The 17,895-nt window shown below is 36.9% G+C and overlaps 1 protein-coding gene across 1 annotated transcript; it reads left to right on the top strand.

Moving 5' to 3' along the window:
• The first annotated feature begins 2,646 nt into the window (after nt 1-2,646).
• Nucleotides 2,647-5,469, top strand: LOC110621430 (probable protein phosphatase 2C 65). The gene is made up of 6 exons (XM_021765712.2): nt 2,647-2,854; nt 2,984-3,288; nt 3,872-4,225; nt 4,306-4,423; nt 4,509-4,732; nt 4,822-5,469. Exons 2-6 carry the CDS (start codon nt 3,064-3,066, stop codon nt 5,131-5,133), a joined length of 1,233 nt encoding a protein of 410 aa, XP_021621404.1. The 5' UTR covers nt 2,647-2,854; nt 2,984-3,063; the 3' UTR covers nt 5,134-5,469.
• The last annotated feature ends 12,426 nt before the right edge of the window (nt 5,470-17,895 follow it).

Genomic DNA, 17,895 nt, shown 5'->3' with positions numbered 1-17,895 from the left:
AGCCCTCACCATGATAGTATATGATGATGATGATGATGATGCTATGATATGAGATGAAAAGACCAGGTCGCCCCTGGTACTATGAGTTATGTAAGCGAACACTAGGTGAGGCCTAATCGCCCCTGGTGTAGTCGGACATGTTATGATATGAGTTATGTAAGCGAACACTAGGTGAGGCCTAATCGCCCCTGGTGTAGTTGGACATGTTATGATATGTAGAGGGCTAGTGGTGACAAATTCATCCTTGATGTGATATGTTTGTGCTGTGGCGCATTTCATGAAAGCATATGTTAAAAATGAATTGTTTTCTTTATGGTTTCTGCTCACTGGGCTTTTTAGCTCACCCCTCTCCCCTAACCCCAGGTTTGCAGGGTCAGAGATAGTCAGGAGATCAGCAGGTTACGTCCATGGTCGTGTTTATGTAATAGAATAGTAGTGGACATGATGTAATATAAGATTATGTATTGTTGTAAAAAGAGTTGTATTGTAATATGACCTTATGTTATATGTTCAGAGTTATAGTATTGTGCTTGGCCCGAGTTTGGATAATCCCTTTGTACATGAGTTTTATTTTATGTTGTTTCATGTGATGGACCGAGTTTGACATAGGGTATGCTGACCCTAGGGGTTCTATGAGTTCAGTCATAGTGCATACACAGGTCAAACGGGTTAAAGAAAAAAGTTTACAGTTTTATGTTTTAAAGTTTATGCTTATGTTTTAAGAAAATGTTGGATCATGTTTGGGATTATACAAGCTGTACAGGATGCATAGTAGGCTTGCTACGGGTCCCGGCAGCCTTATGCCGATCTGGATCCTAGCGCCGGTAGCGGTCCGATTTTCGGGTCGTTACAGACGTGAAAGAGAAAGAGATTGATGTGATTTGATGATTGATTTGTTAGGGATTCAACTATGGGAGTGTGGAGAGGCCAGGGGGAGGAATCGGGAGAATATGGATTCGGAGATGGAATTGGGAGATTGGAGAATGTGGAGAATGCCTGGGGCCGAAAGGGATGGAGGGGGTTGGGGTGCTGGGTTGGGTACGAGAGGTCAGGGCTCGGGCTCAGGCCTAGCCACTAAATCGATTTTTTCGGTTTGATTGGTTATTTAACATGTTTAAACCGAACCGAATCAAAAACCGAATAATTTTAAATATATTAATCGAACCAAACCGACCGCTCTGACTAACGGAACCGATAAACCGAAATTAACCGATTCGATTCGATTTTTTGATTTAGATCGAAATATACTCTCCCCTAGTTATAGCCCCTAGATGCTAGTTCGAAAAAAGAGACGCATACCTATTCATATTAATAATATTAAAAGTGTGCCTCGTACTAACGACTATAAGGCTGGTATTGACTTATAAATTTAATTTATTTCACTTTATTTAAATAAATACTTAAAATAATCTGTTTATTGACTATATACTACTCATGTCTTGTAAAATGCTAAATAAATTGTTTTATCCTATAATTATATTGACTCGAATTGCAAGAATACAAGACATCTTCAACCTGAAAAGATGAAAATTAGCTCAAAAAGACTGGAATAATAGCTATGAATTATACAATTAAAGGTAAATGTCTCCCTTTATCACTATAAAAATATTTTCATAATACCTTATTTAATACGATTTATTTTATAAGAAAAAATTTAGATAAATTATTATAAAATAATATATAATTTTATTTTTTAAATAAAATTTTTATAAATTAAAAAAATAAATTCTTTTATTTTATTGAAAATAAATAAATAGAAAAAATTCTTTCAACCTTTTATAAATTAATGAAACTGAAATAAGAACATGTACCATTTGGATAAGCTTTCTTCCCAGGAATGATGATTGAAAGTCAAATAATGAAAATTTATTTATTTACTTAAATTAAATATGGAAAATTAATAAATATGCGTTGAATAATATAAATGTTAAAATTTTAAATTATAAAGTGATTTGGCAATAAGATGCTAAATATGATAAATTATTAGAAATATGTGATTTTTATTTTAAGTTAAAAATTTGTATTACTATTTTGAGAAAATTTAATTTAAAGGTGATTAAAACAAACAATTGAGCACTTAAAATTAAAAATATATATATATATAGATTAGATTCGATTTAAATTGAAAAAATCGATCAAATCGAATTAATTTAAAATTTTAATTTGATTTTTTATTTATTTTGATTCAGTTTGACTTTTAATTTTAAAATTTTCAATTATTTTGATTTGGTTCAGTTTTGATCAGAAAAAATTAAATCGAACTGAGTAGTGATAGTATTATATTATTTTTAATAATATAAAAAAATTGAATCATATTAAAATTAAAATATTTTAATTAAATTTTAAAATATTAAAAATAAAATATAAAAAATAACAAATTTATTAAAAATTTAAATTGAATAGAATTATCGATTTAATTTTTAATTAAAATTAATTTAATTTAATTTTTATAAATGCTTAAATTTTAATTTTCAATTCCATTAAAATCAATTTTAAATCGAAGTATCGAATACTCGCTCTGATCAAAGGATAGCAAACTCAATAAAAAAAATATTATTTAAAGTGGTTAATTATATTTAATTTAGAGGTAAATGATGGTGGACTTCAAATTATACCAAACTAATAGACAAAACTTAAGATAGTAAACTCATTTTCGTCGTAGGTGAGCGAAAAGATCTCCTTTTTTAACCTCAAATGGATTGAGAATAGAATTTGGCAGTGGGCAAGAAACCAACATCCTGGAAGAGATGGAAACCAGGAACCTGCCGTTTTCCTTTCTTCAATCCTGCCAGAAAATGTAGATTGGTGGTGGTGGGTTCTCATCCATTTCCCAGAAAACGAGTGTTTGTTCCTTGTACGCCCTCTTCTATTGTTCTTCCTTTACATTTCCATTTTTTTTTTATCATGTTAGCTTTTTATATGTTTTGACCCAAGCCACGTGAAAGTCTTATTTTTTTTTATTTTTCGTTCAATTTTCCTATAGTTTTTTTCTTCCAAGGAAATTGTTGGATGCTGTTGATATAGCATTTCTTGCTACAGACGTGTTTCTTGGGCTTTAAAGATATGGGAGCATGTTGTAGCAAGGGTGCTAATGGTTCCGGTGATGAGGGTGTTGTGGTGGAGAATTCCTTAGAAGATAGGGATTATGATGTCGTTGAGGAGGATGATAATGTTACCATTGGAGATTTTGGGGCTCGGATGAGATTACAAGGAGCTTCTAAATTCATATCTATGTATACCCAACAAGGAAAAAAGGGGGTTAATCAGGATGCCATGACTGTTTGGGAGGTAATAACATCCATCATTCCCATCAGCTTTTCAATTTCCCATATATTTTTCTGTTTATGGGAGTTAATTTATAAGTTTCCTGGCCCTGATCAATTCATTTTTTCATGGCAATTTATTCATGGATCATATTCATTTCCATTTTTTCCCCTTTATATATCCTGCATAACTTCTGCGAAGCCCTTTTTTTTAAAATGCATTTACTATCCCTCAAGGCCTTGTTCTTCTCCTGTTGTTTGCTCAATTTTTTCTTATGTTGGTATTGGTTTTTTTCTTGGATGTTAACATTAATTGTTGATATGCTTGAAATTGTTTTCTGGGTTATCAAGGAAAATTCCAATTTTTCATGTTTTCACTGTTATATTTTGAAGTGCTTGTGAACTCATCCCATTTGTTACTAATTGGTGATCTAATTAAAATCCATGGCTTTGATGATTTGATCGGTTAATATATATATATTAAAAGAAAAAAATCTATGTCAAGGTAATAATTATCACGTTCAGCATTGAGGGTTAAGAATTTGAGAAACTTTAAGCAATGCCTTATTGTTGTGATAAAGGTGAGGCTTATTTTGAATTTGATGCAGGATTTTGTTGGGAATAAAGATATGACTTTCTGTGGAGTGTTTGATGGCCATGGTCCCTATGGCCACAAGGTTGCCCGCCATGTACGTGACACTTTACCATCAAGGCTCTCTTCTGCCATCAAACTATCACAGTCTAATAGCTTCAGATATGGTGATGGAAATGATAGCAATAACACACATAAAAGTGGCGGTTGCATAGAAGATCATATTGATTATAGTGAGGGAAATCCGCTTTTGTCTACATGGGAGGCTGGTCTTGTTAAATGCTTCAAGGATATGGATGAAGAACTAAGCGTTGATGCCAGCATTGATAGCTACTGCAGTGGTTCTACTGCTGTAACTGTAATTAAACAGGTACTTTTAGTTAGTAGATGATCCATTTTATTACGTGTTCATAAGATAGTGATTGATTGATCTTGTTTCCCAACTTACAGGGAAATCACTTGATAATCTCCCATTTGGGAGACTCTCGTGCTATTCTTTGTACCAGAAGCAGTAAAAACCAACTCGATGCCGTCCAACTCACAGTTGATTTGAAACCCAATATTGCAAGTCTGTGCTTAGTTTCTTTTTACTAATCTGTTCATTTTGTGACCAATTAAACTTCTTAGTCTTACCAGTCTTCTTTTGATGTTAGGTGAAGCTGAAAGAATTAAGAAATCAAAAGGCAGGGTCTTTGCAATGGATGAAGAACCGGAAGTTTTTAGAATATGGATGCCTGATCAAGATTGTCCTGGTCTAGCCATGGCCAGGGCCTTTGGAGATTTCTGCATGAAAGACTATGGCCTCATTTCAGTTCCTGAAGTTTCTTATAGAAGGCTGACAAAAAATGATGAATTTGTGGTTCTTGCAACTGATGGGGTAAGTAAAGAAAAACAAACAAAGCTCCCAAGATTGGAACATATACAATTGATAACTCGGAAGACATAATTTTTCTCTCTTTCCTGCAGATTTGGGATGTCTTATCGAACTATGATGTAATAAAGATAGTTGCTTCGGCAAAGAAACGTTCCTTGGCTGCAAAAATGGTAGTGAAGTATGCAGTTCGAGCATGGAAAAATAAATCTCCAGGTTCCAGGATAGACGACTGCGCAGTTGTCTGCTTGTTCCTGAAAAGCAAAACTTTGTTGGCGAGATCCTTCTCTGAAGTTAGCAGGGTGAGTGCAAATCACTCAGAACTTGCAGAAAACTACTCAGAAGTGAGCAGCGCAAGTTTACATCATTCAGAGATTGCAGCAGTTCCTGAAAGACCAAGAAAGTGAAAAATGTTAAAAGAGAACGTGGCCATAAATCTGTACATGCAAAGGCCAGTATAGGCTCGAAAGAGAGCACTTCTCGCTAGTGTAAAGAAGCATTTTCAGTTTGCAAATTCTTTGAGTCAGTGGAAATCGTCCAAGGATGAAGGTGATCCTCCAAAAGCAGAAGTCTTAGAACGCTAACAATGAGTTTTTACCAAAGAGAATATAAGCAACTCATGGGATTTTATGTGTCATTTGTACAAATACAAAAAGCCCAAGACACATGCTTGATGTCCATCCCTAATTAGCCTGCGTGAATTAATTTTTCTCTGGAATATTAATGGAGAAATGCAATTGAAAATGCACTGTTTTTTTGATAAAAATAATCATAGAATTTTTTTGGAATATATATAATTTTATAAATAGATGGAATTAAGTTAAATGTTAAAATCAAATTAAATCACTAAAATTTAGTAATAGAGTCTATCAATTTAAAAAGAAAAAGTCATAAATATCCTCAAACATTCACCGATTCTCCCCGACTCCTTTCTTCCTTCCTCACACTTCCCCAACACATTTACGATTTTCTTTTTTCTGAAAACACTCACGATTTTCACTGCTCTCTCAAGACCCATCCTACCTATCCTCACCGAAATTGGCATCACCCCGCATTCCACAACTCACCTTCTATTATCCGAAAATGAACGAATAACATACAACATTATTGCTGCTTCTTTCACCTCGCTACCTTTCCCCTAATTTAGTAGCGCGAATATAGTGTAACAAATGGCATGATAATCCAGCGACCCAACCCGTAGAACCATGACGACTCGGTCAATTGCATCTTCCGCCACTAGACCCACCTTGTTGCCATCATCGAGAGAGAGATTGAGTAATAAAGAGAGGGCTTTGTGCTGAAGGATCGACTCTGGCGAGTTAACACACTTGAGAACAACAGAAACAACTCCAGCATTTGTTAGTTGGCGGTGAAGGGTATGGTTGAGCTTGGTGAGTTTAGCGAGCTGGAAGAGCAATATGAACTTGGAATTGAGAGAAGAAAACGAAGAAGTGAGTGTTTGATAAAATGGTACTCTTGAAGACTTTTGTTAATGTGTTGGCTTTATTGCTAGAAATTAAATTTGGTGCCATTTTAACTTGCCACCACAAAGCTTCTTGAATATACAATAATCTTTTACTTCAACACGAAAAAAATTAATGGCCAATAAATACTATTTGCTTAATATAGAAAATTACTTAACCACAAAAATATTGAGTTGGCAAGGAAAAATAGACAGCACATGATGGAGTTTCTTCAAGATGTTGCACGTAGATAAGTTTCGTGAAGTTGCTTCATGAAGTTGCAACTTCTCCAATTTGGAGTTGTCAAATTTCACAAACGGGTACCGCCATTTTTCACCTATGGGACCAATTCTTTACATTTGCAACCAGAATTTTCAAAGAGAATATTAAGGAAATGAGAGAATTTTGTTTGGATAAAAAATAAAGAGATTTAGCTCCAATGAATTAAGTTAAAAATAGCTCCTACAAGTTATAGTGTGTGTGAAAAATACTTTGTATTCGTGAGAGAGTTTTTTTTTTTTTTGTTTTAATCAAACTATTTGAGTGTTTGTATGGATAATTAATTCCACTTAGTTTCTTCTAGGCAATTTTAATTTCAATTGCCAATATTTAGTATCAGAGCCTGGTTACAAAAAGATGGTTTCTAGGTCAAGCGCTGGAGTCCAACCAATTCAACATTTGGAGAAAAGGTTCGAGGAAAAAGAAAAGCCAACAGCTGAAGAAATGCAATAATTAGTTTGTGATCGTTCATTCAATGAGAAGACCCTATTTTTAATTTGTCAGTATGTTGAACTACCAGTTCTTGAACAAATATTTCATGCAAAACAGTGAAAGAGGCTTGGAATATTTTATTCAAAACATATGAAGGTGCAGATCCAGTTAAAAGAACGAGACTGCAGGGATTAAAAAGACATTGTGAGCTGATGGAGCAAGGAAAAGATGAAAGTATTCGTGATCATTTTTCTCGCATGCAGAAAATAGTTAATGAGATGAATATAATGATACTTGATATCAATATGCTTGCTACGACCATAAAAAACAGGGTTCTTTGTTAAAGCAATAACTGACTTGTTATCTCAATAAATAATTGTTGGACTATCTTGCTCATTTTTCAATTCATTAAGCATCCTTCATAACCAAAATGCTTTAGTTGCACAAGTAGCTACTGCAATATATTCTGCTTCTGCCATTGAAAGTGCCACCACTTGTTGCTTCTTTGAGCACCAAGAAAATGCTCCAGAACCAAGATGAAATACATAACCATAAGTGATTTTTTGATTCTCTGTATTTTCAGCCCAATCACTGTCTGTATACACTATAAGCTCTATTTTATCATTATTAGAATAAAATATACCATCATCTAGTGTACCTTTGATGTATCTCAAAATTCTTTTTGCTGCCTACCAATGAGATTGTCGTAGTAAATTGATGAATCTACTTATAATTCCAACTCCATAAACAATATCAGATCTAGTTGCTGTTAGGTACCTCAAGCTTCCAATAAATCTTCTGAAATTTGTCGCATTAACATAATCATCGCTGCCGTCTTTAATAAGTTTCAACCTTTCTTCAATTGGTGTTAGCATTGGCTTGCATGCTTCCATCTTAAATTTCTTTAAAATATCCCCTGCATATTTCTTTTGTGAAATAAAAATACCTTTATCAGTTTGCTTCACCTCTATGCCAAGAAAGTAAGACAACTCCAAATCTGTCATCTCAAATTGAGCGATCATAGCCTCCCTAAATTCTGATAGAAGTTTTAGATTATTGCTAGTGAAGATCAAACCATCCACATATAAGTAGATATCACCATCTTTGTTAACTTTGATGTACAAAGTATGCTCATATGGACACTTTTGAAATTCATTATTTAGAATGTAAGAGTCAATACGAGTATAACATCCCCTTAATGCTTGTTTCAGACTATATAAAGCATTTTCCAGTCGATATATGGACACTTCTGAAATTCATTATTTAGAAAGTAAGAGTCGATACAATATACAATGCCTTTAATGCTTGTTTTAGACCATATAAAGCATTTTCCAGTCGATAGACTTTATCTTCAGCTTCTTGCTTCACATAACCTAGTGGTTGTTCAACCTATACCTCTTCTTCAAGTAAGCCATTTAAGATTGCTGACTTGACATCCATTTGATATATTTTCCAGTGATTTTGAGTAACAAGTAAAATAATCATACACACTATATCAAATCTAGCAACCAGAGCAAATACTTCATAGTAATCAATTACAGGCTTTTGTTTGTACCCTTTCTCCACTAATCGTGCTTTAAAGCGTTCCACCTCTCTATTGGACGTGTACTTCCTCTTGTACACCCGTTTGACTCCGATTGGCTTTTTTTCTTCTGGTAGAGTATCTAACTACCATGTATTATTTTTCTCAATAGCATGAATTTCTTCATTCATGGCTTTAACCCAACGATCATCATTAGCTGTTTCCTCGAACATTACTATATCACAGTTAGTAAAGAAAGCATAATAGGCACCAACCTCATTGTCTTGTAAATAGGTAGATGGGCGATGATCATGCTATGAGTGCCTAAGTACTGGAAGAGATGACTCTTCAAGATTTGGAAAAGGTAGTGCTTCTGAAGTTGAAGGAGTTGGTACACCATTATGATTGTTTGTTTCCACTTCATTATTGATAAATACAAGTATTGGCAGTGATCTCTTTTCTTCTTCTGACCAATCTCATATTTCATCTTCGTCAAAAATAACATCTTGGCTGATAATCAACTTTTAAGTCTTTGGATTGTACAATTTGTAGCCCTTTGTCTTTAGACTGTAACCAATGAAGATGCACTTCTCTGCCTTATCATCAAGCTTCCTTCTCAACTCATCAGGTACATGTAAATAGGCAATATGGTGGAGTTACGGAACATAAATCCCACACAAAATAAGAAAAATAGAAGATTAATAAAGAAATCAAGATAAAGTAGGTCTAAAGGTTGGTATTACTATCTTCCTATAAAAAACAGAACACATAGAAGAAATACTGCATTACAAGAAAGAAAGGACAATGCAAAAGAAATGGCTCTCATAGCTCCCAGGAGAGTATCAGCTCCCGTGAAGAAATATTCTGCCCTTAACTAATTTTGTCTATAATAGCAGAAAAAGTGCCTCTCCTACCATTCCTCTCTTCTTAAATGAGGAGTGAAATCTCCTTGATAGGTGTCCGTCTTTGTGATTCCCACAACAATAATTTCCTTAACACCAGAATAGAATATTCTCCTCTTACCCTCCTGCCCTTTAGGCATTCTAGAATAAACCTTAAAAGACCTAGATTTATCTTTCTCTACTAATTGGGTTGTCTCATTTCTTTCTTGGGCTCCCCCTTCTCTATAATTGTCTTCTCGTTAAAGATTAGCCTTGTCTTCAAGAAAAATAAGGAAATTGTCCCTGAAAGTCGGCCTGATCAATCCAAGTGGCATCTTCTTCTAACTTCCCCTTCCATTGTACCAGGATTTGGGATATCAATTGATTACCTCGATGAACCTTGTGTTGCTGGCATATTTTCTGGGGTTCAATCATAGGTTTCTCTTGGCCATCCAAATGTGCAGGTAACTAAGTAACAACTGGATTATTCCTAATGGCCTTCTTGAGTTGAGAGATATGGAATACAGGATGAACTCTCGAAGAGACATGTAACTTCAATTTATAAGCTACTACTCTAACTCTGCTAGTGACTGGGAAAGGATCGAAATACCTAGCGGATAACTTTAGGCAAATTCGATTTGCAACAGATAACTTTCTGTGTGGTCTCAACTTTAAAAACACATAATCTCCTATAAAAAATTTCAAATCCCTTCTCTTCCTATTGGCATATTTAATCATCAACTGCTGTTCTCGATGATGATTAAATTTGAGTTGTCGTAGTACCTCATCTCGATCCTGCAATTGGTGAGACATCGCTTCTATTTTGGTTTCTCCTGGCAAAAATTTTGCAGTACAAGTGGTTAGCTACCATACACCATTTCAAAAGGTGTCTTACCAATTGATCCCTAAAAGCAAGTATTATACCAATATTCAGTCCAACTTAGCCACTTCATCCACCCGTTGGGTTGTTTTGATAGAAAACAATAAAGATACGATTCTAGACATCAATTCATGACTTCTGTATGCCCATCGGTTTGTGGATGATATGACGAGTTGAATTTTAGTTGTGTACACCTGCAAAAGAAAGAGCTTGCTCCAGAAGTTACTAAGGAATATTGGATCTCGATCACTTACTATCATCCAATGAATCCCATGTAACTGTACCACCTTTCTAGTGAAAACCTCAGCCATATTGTAACGACCCGGAAACCGGTACCCCTCAGTAACGGTCCGAACCATCACTGGCACTAGGATCCAGATCGGCTTAAGGCCGCCGGGACCCGTAGCAAGCCGACTATACTCTCTGTGTACCTGATAAATCCCAGACATGATACAAATAGACTCAACAATCCTGTAAAACTCTGTAGGCTTAATTGCTGCTACTCAGACATTTGAAATGGCCCTCCGGGCCTATACCAGGGACTACTATCTGCTGTGGGTCATGGGAATGAAACCCTTTTAATCTGTAACACATTCCACTGGTATGTCATCGAAGTCATACATTAAGCCTAACTCACACATTTCTCATCAAGAAACGTAAAACAGGATTCATGTACAGGGGATTAAGCAAACATCACACAATAGCAAAAACACTAGGGAAAGCACAAGTCTATTCGTATATGACAGTACAAATCTATACATTACATGACCGTTAATCTTTTAATTACATCATGTCCACTACACTATTACAGCATACATTCAAGCACAACTTTCCTCTGTCCTCTTGCTGACTTTGATTTCCCATAGCTATCTCAGGACCTGCAAAACTGGGGTTAAAGGAGTGGGATGAGCTCTAGAGCCCAGTGAGGAGGAACAATAAAACAATTCATTAATTACATGTTCGCATGAAATGCATCACATCACAATCATATCAGCTCAAAGATGAACTTGTCACCAGTAGCCCTCAACTACATGTTAGAATACCAACAGTGCCAAGGAGACAATGTCATCACCTGGTCTACACTTATCTCTCTGCTATCATAGCATGACAAACTGTGCCAAGGAGACGAGGTCTCACCTGGTCTACACTTAACTCTGATTTGACAGCCCAGCTGTCTCACTCATAGTACCAGGAGCGACCTGGACTATCCAGGGGCGACCTGGTATGGCTATCTCATGCCATAACTCTGTATCTGCTCTCTGTCAAGGGCTAAGGATCATCCAACATTCATCCACAGGAACAACAACATATGCAATGCATCATATTCGTGAAGTCTAATGCACACAACCTAATATATAACATGGCAATTTATGATGTATGGCTCATGCTAGAATCATGTCATTTCTTAAGATAAATATTCCGTTTAGTTCCACTCACCTGTAGCCACTGCTTGGCTAACTCTGGGCTACCTCTAACGCTGAAACAGCTACGACGACTGCTAAACACCTCGGTTCCTCGGGTCCAATCCTACAATGGAGGACGCAAATGAGGCACCAAACATACTCTATATAACTGAGAAACAACTCCCCAAAACCCCTCTAGACTACCTCAAAATATGCATGCAAAACAAGCAAAGGAAGGCTGGACAGGACACCTTCGGCGGCACCTTCGGCGGCCGAATGTCTCCTCCAGAGACGAAAGTCAGGCATGTTCGGCGGCCTAACTTGGACTTTCGGCGGCCGAACCTGAGTTCATCCAGAACTCAGTTTCGTGCACAAGGACGCCTGCCAGTCCCTCCATCACCTGCTCAGCCCTCAATACATGCAGGTAACCCCTCTAAAACATGCATAAACACTTTAACAAGCAGAAAGGAGCATCAAACAACGTAAACGCCAACAAAACAATACACATAACATGCTTACACCATTAAAACATCAAAACTCTACCTCACACCTATAGCAACAACTCTACCCTTAACCTCCTTACAAGCTGGTCATAAACCATGAAAACAAGTTAAAAGCTTCCCTTACCTCTTGAAACCAGATGCTGGGACAACCTAAACACTGAACTATGGCCACCACGACTTCACCTTCACCACACCTCCAACACTCTTCTTTTCTCTCAAAACCTTTCAAACCACTTAGACACAACCAACCCTCTGCATAAGCTGATAAAAGCTTGCAGATGAGTCAAGGGAGACGTGGCCTACCCTCTGGTCATGATCTGGAGGTGAACACCTGGCCAAACCACGGACTGAGGAGTGTGCACAACTAACCGACCACCTCAGCTTCGGCTGCCGAAACTGCATGCAAAACCATGCAACTTTCGGGGGCCGAACATAACCTTCGGGGGCCGAACATTGGGCACTTTCGGCGGCCGAACTTAACCTTCGGGGGCCGAACATGACAAAAACTCCTTTGGCCAATTCTCCACGAAACTCAACTCGTTTTCTACGCTAAACCTTACAAAGTCTTAAAAACATTTAGCAACTCTTTCTAATACCGTACTAGAAGTCTCTGACATCCCCGAATTCCACCGGACGGTAGGAATTCCGATGTCTGACTTAGCCGGGTATTACACATATGTTTAGCTGTGAATGGATGCCTTAAAGGAATAAAATGTGTGAATTTAGATAAACGATCCACAGTTACTAATATGCAGTCCATACCGTTAGAACGTGGTAATCCTGTGATAAAATCAATTGATATGTCTTCCCAAATGGCAGAAGGAATAGGTAGTGGTTGCAAAAGACCGGTCAGGGATTGTACTTCATACTTATGGGTTTGACAAACATAGCATGCTGTAATAAATTTTTGGATAGTGGACATTATTTCCTTCCAATAGAAATTAGACACTATATGCCGATAGACATGATAAGCACCAGAATGGCCCCTTTGAGGAGTAGTGTGAAATTTCGATATCAATTTTGGAATCTAGCTCGAACTTGCTGGGATTGCCAATCTTCCCTTGTAATAGAGCCTGTCTTGTATGAGAGAGTAATTATCAAGTGCAGCAGTTCCTTGCTTAATTTCTTGTATAATCCTCCCTAAAGTTTCATCTGCCATTACTTCTACTGCAATCTAGTCCTAATCAGCCCATGTTAAAATGGATATTGCCCACACTTTTGCATCCCCATCCTTCCGAGAATGAGCATTTGTTGCTTTATTTGTTATGTCGGCCTTATACTCAATGATAAAATTGTAACCCATCAACTTCGAAAGCCAGTATTACAGAGAAGGGGTACTCAATGCCTGAGACTTTGTTCTCACTGTAAACTTCTTTCCGATTAAATAAGATTGCCAATGTTGTATTACCAAAATCAAAGCCATTAATTCCCTCTCATAAGCAGAACAGGCGGTAGACTTATCTAAAATGGCCTTGCTGAAATAGGCCACTGGTTGGCAATTCTGTATTAAAATAGCCCCTACTCCACATCTCGATGCATCACATTCTATCACGAAAGACTGAGAAAATTTAAGCATGACTAGCATTGGTGATGAAATAATTGCTTGCTTCAATGTTTCAAAAGCCTTATGTGCACTCTTTGTCCACTGAAACTTAAGCTGGGCTTCCTTCTTCAGTTACTTTGTGAGAGGCCTTGCTATCTAGCCATATTTCTCAATGAAGCATCTATAATACCCTGTTATGCCCAAGAAGCCCCTGACTACTTTAACTGACTTCAGTGTTGGCCATCTTAGGTTGGCTGAAACTTTTTCTGGATTCATTTCTACTCCTTTTTTGGAAATGACATGGCCTAAGTATTCAACTGAATTTCTCCTAAGGGAACATTTCTTATGATTCACTTTAAATTGATTGTGGTGGAGTAATTCCAGCATTGTCTTCAAATGTCATAAGTGATCGTTCTAGTTTCGACTGTATACTAGTATGTCATTAAAGAGTACCAATATGAACTTTCGAAGGTATGGCCAAAACAAATCATTCATTATTGCTTGAAACTTTTTCGGAGCATTCATCAACCCAAAAGGCATAACCACAAACTCGTAATGGCCTGAATGTGTTCAAATATTATTTTGTGTACATCCGGGGCTGCCACTTGAATCTGGTGGTATCCCGATTTTAAATCCAGCTTTGAGAAATAACACGCCTTATGCAATTCGTCTAGTAACTCTTGGATCACCGATATGGGGTACTTATTAGGGATCGTGGCTCGATTTAGTTGGCCATAATCAACACAGAACCGCCAACTCCCATCCTTTTTTCTTGACCAGGAGCACCAGACTCGAGAAGGGACTGGTATTCGGCCTTATTACCCTAGTAGATAGCATTTCAGACACTAAGTTCTCAATCTCATCCTTTTGAGTATGGCTATATCTGTATGGGCCAATCGAGATTGGCGTTGTGCTAGGCTGAAGCGGAATGCAGTGGTCTTCTTTCCTTACTGGAGGTAGCTATTGAATTTCTTCGAAAACTACTTCATGCTTACCCAACAATTGACTTAAAGCAAGTTTTTGCTGAAGGTCTAGTTGTTCATCTTCACTCCTTATCGTAAAGCTAGCTTCAACTGACCACTTTAAACCTGAATACATGACTTATTTGGTCTTCCTGAATGACCTTATAGAAACAGCTCCATGCTCAAAGAAGAATCCCCCTCTAAATAAATTTGTTGTTTTCCCACTTGGAATATCATAGTCATCTTCCTCCAATTTGCTTGTACATCACGCAGAGTCTCCAACCATGACACACCTACAATTACATCCACACCGCCCAAAGGAAAACTATAAAAATCTATTTCTATCGAGAGTTGAGATAATTGTAATTTAAGTTCTTACACATGCCAGTTGATGATATCCGATAACCATCTCCCAACTTGACCCTGAAAGCTAGCGTTTTGGATACTGGCAATTGGAGTTGTTGGACCACTTTAGAGGACACAAAATTGTGGTTGACTCCACTATCGACCAACACCACTACATTTTGTCCCGATATGATCCCATAGAATTTCATCGTTTTAAGTCTCTGGATGCCACCCATTGAATATAAAGGTAGTTCCATCATGGTAAAATGAGCTTCATCGATTACTGCATTTAATTCTGACCATCCTACTCCCTCCAACTCATCTAATTCCCCCTCCTCATTCACAAACTCATCTTTTCCTCCTATTAGGGCCTGAAAAAACTTGTTTGGGACACTCATGCAGCGGAGAATATGACTGTTTACAGCGGAAACATAGCCCTTTTGCCCTTAGATTTGGATACTCTTGGTGTGAGTACTGCGGTGTACCTTTAATTTGGTTTTGGAAATTTTGAGCTTTTGCAGGTACAGAGGGTAGGGGCCCCTTCCATGCTGATCAGAGCAAGAGATATTTTGAGTTCCTCAGAAATGTTCTGAATCTCAAAAAACTTTTATGCATGATGTTGTCCCTTGAAGCAACCCAAGAGGGGTGAATTGGGTTTATAAAAAAAATTAAGGTAAAGAGATACAAATTAAAAAGGGAGTAAGGAAGGTGAAAAAAAATCAACACAATGGTTTATAGAGGTTCAGCTATCTCAAGCCTACGTCCTCTCCTCAAGATCCTCCTTAAGAGTTCAACTCCACTATCTAATCTTCTTTGGGTGAAGATTAAAACCCCTTACAATTCTAGAGCAAAAATCTTACTCTTTTACAAATTTCTTTTTCTCACAAGAGTAATCCTTTGCTCAAAATCACACCCACCATAATTAATTCATTCAACAACCTTCACTCAATCTTAAAACTCAAACCAAGTACAACTCAAGAAAAACTTTCAAGGAATTAATGCTATAACTCAAGGTTTTGAGAGAGAGAGAAAGTGAAAAAGGCTTTAATCTCAATAATTGTTCGCTTAGATGGTTGTTGTAACCTTTTCAGATAAAAAAACACATTCTATTTATAGTTCAGTTATAAATATGGCCGTTGGGGATGCATTAAATGCAAATAGAGCCGTTTGTGTATAGAAATAACCGTTATATCGTGCTCAGAAATAACCGTTATATCGTACTCAGAAAAACTCAGGTTCGGCGACCTAAGGTTAAAGTTCGGCGGCCGAATCATTTAAAGTGAAGAACATCTTTCTTGAAAATGGACTTTCGGCGGCCTAAAGTCCATATTCGGCGGCCGAACATATGGGACTTTTGCCTCTATCCCCTCTCATTCGGAAGCCGAAAGTTACACTTTAGGGGACATCTTGAAAACAGAATTACGGCGGCCTAAAGTCAATGTCGGCGGCCGAACATATGAGACTTTTGCCTATGTTCTTCACTTTCGAAAACCGAAAGTTTGACTTTATGGGGCACAAAAAATAATTTTTTAAATATTTAAAAATCATAATTTAGGCTATAAAACTCTAATTTTCAATCCGTTTGAATTTTTGCAACCTATATTTTTGGATCTTTTATTTTGATAAAAAATAATTTTGAAATCACTCCTTTTGAAAAATTTCATTTTGGTCCCTCAAAGTCAATTACTTAATACTTGGCCATATTTATAGTCTTTTAAGGTTAAAAGAAACCTTGAGCCATCACAATTAATTATTGAAATTCACAATGCATAAGTTGATAATGCAAAGAGAAAATACATTATGATCCCTTTCTTGTAGTATGCTCCCAAAATTGACACTTTTCACTTTTGAGTCTAAAGCGATTTCATCCATTTTAATAAGGGATCTACAAGCTCAACACAAATACTTTTGAAGAATATTAGTAGCATACTAATTATTTATTTATCATCAAAATAAGGATTAGAACATTTAGGTCCAACACACGAGTTATACAACCCACGATATCACTTCCATCAAAGTTGGGCATCTCTATTTTCTTGGAGATGGGGTAAGCTCATCCAACAAAAGAGGTCTTTCAGTACTTCTGATGGTTGACACATTCATTGGTGTGACATTGGTGGGACATTGAGTAGAGGAGTCCCACATTGCTGCTGTTCCCTTCCCTTTAATCATTGTCGCTATTAAACTCTCCAATCTGTTGAACCTCTATTCCTGATCTGACCGCAATTGGACTTGACCTAATCGTATTGCTGCTATCACTTCCTCCAGTTCATTGAGTCCCTTCTCCACCTGTTCTATTCTTCCTTCCATCCTTGTTTTTGGTATCCAGTAGGTCGAACCAATTTGGTAGAGTTAAGGAACACAAATCCCACACAAAATAAGAAAAGAGAATATTAATAAATAAATTAAGATGAAGTAGGTCTACATGTTAGTATTACTATCTCCCTGTAAAGAAATAGAACACAAAAGAAATACTGCATTACAAGAAAAAAAGGACAATGCAAAAGAAATGGTTGTCATAGCCCTTAAGAGAGTATCAGCTCCCGTGCAGAAGCATTCAGCCCTTAACTACTTTTGTCTATAGTAGCAAAAAAAGTGCCTCTCCTACCATTTTCCTCTTCTTAAATAAGGAGTGAAATATCCTTGACATGTGTCCTCAGTCTCCATGGTTCCCACAGCAGTAATTTCCTCACAAGCAAAATAGAATATTCTCCTCTTACCTTCCTGCCCCTTAGGCATTCTGGAATAAGCCTTAAAATTCTAGATTTATCTTTCTCTACTAATTGGGTTGTCTCATTTCTTTCTTGGGCTCCCTCTTCTTTATCACAATACAACCAAATACTCTCATATAACTCATATTTGGCTTTCGTCCATTCTATGCTTCTTATGGTGTTTTATTGTAATACCCGGCTAGACTCCGGTATCGGAATCCCTACCGTCCGGTGGGACCTCGGAT

This window comes from Manihot esculenta, chromosome 8 (assembly GCF_001659605.2).
Source record: "Manihot esculenta cultivar AM560-2 chromosome 8, M.esculenta_v8, whole genome shotgun sequence".
Classification (NCBI taxonomy): domain Eukaryota; kingdom Viridiplantae; phylum Streptophyta; class Magnoliopsida; order Malpighiales; family Euphorbiaceae; genus Manihot; species Manihot esculenta.
The sequence above is the reverse complement of the archived record's forward strand: the minus strand, read 5'-3'. Positions and strand labels throughout refer to the sequence as shown.